We start from the raw sequence: 4,625 nt of genomic DNA, 5'->3' as shown, positions 1-4,625 counted from the left end.
CCTTAACTATATTAAGATTGTTGGATTTAAGGACTTTTGTCTAATTTTAGTAAAAAAAAGTCTAACATAGATGAAAGTTTAGGAAGTATGATTTAGTACATGTAAAAGTTCGAGGGGCATGATTTGGTAGATGTCAAAGTCTGAGGAGCATGATTTAGTACATAAACAATCACTCAAATAGTAAAATTGAATGAAATTAGACAAAAGTCCTTAAATCTAACAATTTCAATAGTTCAGGAGGAATTTTTAACGGCCAGAGAAATTCAGAGAGTGTAATTTGACACATGTTAAAATTTAGGAGGCAAAAATCTTAATTAACCAACTAAAAAATATAATAATAAGAAAACACTTTTCTTTAGTGACTAAAACAAACTATCTATCCAAAATTTATACTTTTTTCATAAATAGTTTGAAATTTTTATGATCAACCACGCCAAGGTGGTATATTTCTTAACATAAAAAATTAGAAATTCATTAAAAAAAAAAAAGAAATAAAAGATAAAGAAAATATGTTAATATAATGTAGATTAAGGGGTCACGCATTTCTTTTCTCGATGTAGATTTTATATTATTCCTAAAAGAGAAATGCTAAAAGTACCAGTGGCGCTTAACACCTTCTTATATATCAGTATCGTTATTGGTCCAACTAAGTATCGGATCTCGTATAGTTTAATATAATAACTTTTAAAAATTATCGTTAGCCGATCACAACACGACATGTCGAGAAGGTGCTAGGCACCAGTGCCTAATAACAATGCTCTTCCTAAAATTATTTTTTCTTCACACCGATATTATTACTAATCCTATTCGGCTATTCATATAAGGACAGCGTATCAGGGTTAAATAAGTAATATCTCTGTGCTTCAATTCAAGAGTCCTCTGCTTATAAATATCCAGTTCTTTATTCACAATTACCACTTCGTTCCTCAACATGATCTTTTCTCTTTTTCTCTCATCCTCGTTTTCTTCTTCTTCTTCTTTTTTTTGAATATATATATATATATATATTGTAAACAAACAATACACAAATTCAAAAAATAGAAACTGAAAAAAAAAAACACTTACATCAAAATGGTGACTAGGGATAGTAGTCGTAGCAGCCGTGACCAAATGTCTTGTCGGTTCATTATTTTTTTACTAGTATTGGCTTCGATATGTGTCATTCTGATGGGCATATCTGTTTGGGTAATCTCTTCCACTATTGAGCCAATTAATTTGATACAAACAGTCCCTAATCTCGCTCATCATTTTAGTAGAAACTCCATAATTGGCTCTGAATCTGATGATGATGATGGAGGTTTTGGTGGTGTTGATCATAATCATGTTCGATCACCTATTTCTCCTTCGAGTACTCTTTCCAACACTACTACTACTACTACTACGGCTTTTCATGCTAATAATGGATTCAAGAACCACACCATAAGAGTAATAATTAATAATTGATTCAAACCTATGTATTGTTAATTGTTTTTATATAGTGCTTATTAATTAATCGATATATAACACAATGTGACAGAGAAAAATCTGGACTCGAAGTGGAAAACGACAGATTCTTGAACGAGGACTAGCTGCGGCTCGAGCTGTGATTCGGAGAGCAGGTTCGAGTAGCAACTTCTTGACAACAAGAAACGACACCGACTATGTTCCTAATAGTGTCGTTTATCGTAACCCAAAAGCGTTTTATCAGTAAGTTTTTATTTATTTATTTATTTTTGTAAGTATATAAAAAATAATGAATATACAACTCTTTCTGTTTTTCACATGAATGGAAAATAAAAATGATCGGACGACTTTATTTACAAGTCATCGCCAATCTTTATATAATTCTTGATTGAATGTGGAATTAGTTTCTTGGATATGACGCTATGTGCGTATTTCCCACTCACAAACACAAGTTTCTCTCAAGTTTTTTTCACTCGAGTGACTTTTCATAAAGCAGTCTGCCACAGTTATTAATTATCGTATTTGATGGCCATGGCGGTCCATAATTTCATCCATATGGACCAATTTTTTCTTTATATATATATTTTTTATAGAATAGTATTTTGATTTTGAAATTTAATTAAATAATAAAATTCAAAGTTAGCTGAGGAACTAGTAATAAGTAGCCTCTAATACAAATTTTAATCACGAGTTGATCTTCGAGAAGTATTATGTTCTACATTATTATATATTACTATTTATTAATTAAAGCACTTCGCTATAGCAATATTGAAAAGGAAGGTAGCAATGATCATTTTTAATTATTCCATATTGCTTGGGTTTTAATAGATTATTTCATAAGCGAAAAATGTATAAATATATGTACGCAGTTACATGCATATATATATATATACACGGTCTCTCATCATCATTTTCATTATATCTTAGGCCTTTTATTACTAATTGTAATATTACGTATTAATCTTTATAATCTTGATCATTTGCAGTCATATATATATTAAATATTTTTTCATATTATTAATGAATTAACTTTTAAAAACTGCAGGAGCTATGTTGAAATGGAAAAGAGATTCAAAGTGTATGTGTACGAAGAAGGTGAGCTTCCAATCTCTCATGACGGACCATGCAAGAACATATACGCCATTGAAGGGAGATTCATACATGAAATGGAAAACAGTGCAAAGAGGTTCAGAACAAGAGAGGGTGAACGAGCTCACGTTTATTTCATGCCTTTTAGCGTTACGTGGATGGTTAAGTACTTATACGAAGCCAACTCTCGCGATCTCGACCCTCTCAGGCGCTATGTAGCCGATTATATCAACCTCATTTCTACCAGATACCCATTTTGGAATACAACCAAGGGTGCCGACCATTTCATCGTTGCCTGTCATGATTGGGTCAGTACTTCTATACTCACATCTTTTTTTTCTTCACAGCTTTTTTCGCATGCTTAGTTTCTTTGTGTGTATAATAATGTTATTTTCAGTGCAATTTCAACTTTTCTTTGTTGGTTACGTTATCCCCCCACCAAAAAAAAAAAAAAGTGGATTACTAATGTCCATTCATGATGTATGTATGGCTGGTTAGTTATGTAGTTTACACGTGCATTAATTTTAATATAATAAGTATTTGGACGTCCACATTAAAAACCAAACTGGATTTGCCTTAACTCTTTGTTATTTAATTGATTTTGCGTAATATCTAAGTTTTTGATAAAGTACTTGTCTTCTAGCTATACTAATTAAAATGAAAAGCAGGTCTAGAATAATAACATAATCACACTTTTAAATTGTTAGACAATTGCTTAGGTTAGGGTCCTAAGTAATATTTGGGTTCACATATATATATTTTAAATATTTAAATATATATTTAATTGCTCAAATTGGATTGAATTTATATGTACGGGTAAAGGTCCTAATTAATTTATGTTGTTGATTATTTGTTTATAATATATTTCTATGCATGCATGCAGGGTCCTCATGCAACAGAGGGCAATCAATTCCTTTACAACACATCCATTCGAGTCTTTTGCAACGCCAACTCTTCTGAAAGCTTCAACCCACAAAAGGACGTAAGCCTGCCAGAAATCCACCTCTTAACCGGCGAAATGCCATCGGCATTCCACTCTCCACCCGAAAATGCCACGCGTCCACTCTTAGCCTTCTTTGCCGGGGGCCTCCACGGCATAATCCGACCCATCCTCTTTCAACATTGGAACGGCCGAGACGGCGATATGCAAGTCCATGAGTATCTCCCTGAGGGCATGGGAGACTACCATACTTTCATGCTAAAATCCAAGTTTTGTCTCTGCCCTAGCGGATATGAAGTGGCGAGTCCTAGAGTGGTGGAGGCTATCTACGCCGGGTGTGTGCCGGTAATCTTGTCTGATAGCTATGTTCTGCCATTCAGTGATGTTCTTAAATGGGATGAGTTTTCCATCAGTGTGGAGATTTCAGATATTCCGAGGTTGAAGGAGATATTGAGTTCGGTTTCTGAAGAAAAGTATCGAAGACTTAAGGAAGGGTTAAAGACTGTTAGGAAGCATTTTGTGTTGAACAACCCTGCCAAGAGATTTGACGTGTTTCATATGATTCTTCATTCTATATGGCTCAGGAGGCTTAATGTTGGGCTTGCATAGTTATGAGTTTACTTTATTTTTTTCTTTATTCTTTCTTTTTTAGGATATGTTTCATGTACAAAGGTACTAATATGGGCATAGTTGAAAGTTTTATTTTATTTCATTTGTAAAAGTGTAAGGGTTTACACAAAGTGAAAGTTTATTTATTTTAACTATATAATTTAAAAGACTAATATATAATACTATTTTATTTTTCTTTGGTAAATATAATGATAAAATAAGTAATGTATTATTAGAAAAACTATTGAGGTACTTTCTCGTCTCAAACTCCCGTGAAAAACTCGGTTTCATATAGCCCACATAAGGCAAATGATCAATTCTAAATCTTCTTAATAATAGATAGAAGAAAGGTGTAGCATTAAGTAATTACCATTAAACATACGTTGTGCTTATCCATGATCAATAAAAAATTTGAAATGCTTTCATATTGCCTTGCATGTTTACATCCAAAGAGCGCATGCCCAATCGATTTCCAACTTGATGCACATAGAGAGCATGTTGTTGAATTAATAATTTTTTTCATAAAAAGCGAGCAACACATACC

At 32.8% G+C, this 4,625-nt stretch overlaps 1 protein-coding gene across 1 annotated transcript; it reads left to right on the top strand.

Annotated features, from left to right (window-relative positions):
• The first annotated feature begins 314 nt into the window (after positions 1 to 314).
• Positions 315 to 4,241, top strand: LOC115698976 (probable glycosyltransferase At5g25310). The gene is made up of 4 exons (XM_030626191.2): positions 315 to 1,425; positions 1,517 to 1,686; positions 2,489 to 2,840; positions 3,416 to 4,241. Exons 1-4 carry the CDS (start codon positions 1,072 to 1,074, stop codon positions 4,079 to 4,081), a joined length of 1,542 nt encoding a protein of 513 aa, XP_030482051.2. The 5' UTR covers positions 315 to 1,071; the 3' UTR covers positions 4,082 to 4,241.
• The last annotated feature ends 384 nt before the right edge of the window (positions 4,242 to 4,625 follow it).

Source organism: Cannabis sativa, chromosome 8 (genome assembly GCF_029168945.1).
Source record: "Cannabis sativa cultivar Pink pepper isolate KNU-18-1 chromosome 8, ASM2916894v1, whole genome shotgun sequence".
NCBI classification, from domain to species: domain Eukaryota; kingdom Viridiplantae; phylum Streptophyta; class Magnoliopsida; order Rosales; family Cannabaceae; genus Cannabis; species Cannabis sativa.
Note: the sequence above shows the minus strand (reverse complement) of the source record. Positions and strands in the feature narration are given on the sequence as shown.

Excerpts from the sequence above, each read along its gene's own strand:
- LOC115698976 (XM_030626191.2), top strand. The coding sequence starts at position 1,072 with ATGGTGACTAGGGATAGTAGTCGTAGCAGCCGTGACCAAATGTCTTGT. Across the intron at positions 1,687-2,488 it reads AACCCAAAAGCGTTTTATCA|GAGCTATGTTGAAATGGAAA; the intron begins GTAAGTTTTTAT and ends TAAAAACTGCAG. Across the intron at positions 2,841-3,415 it reads TCGTTGCCTGTCATGATTGG|GGTCCTCATGCAACAGAGGG; the intron begins GTCAGTACTTCT and ends GCATGCATGCAG.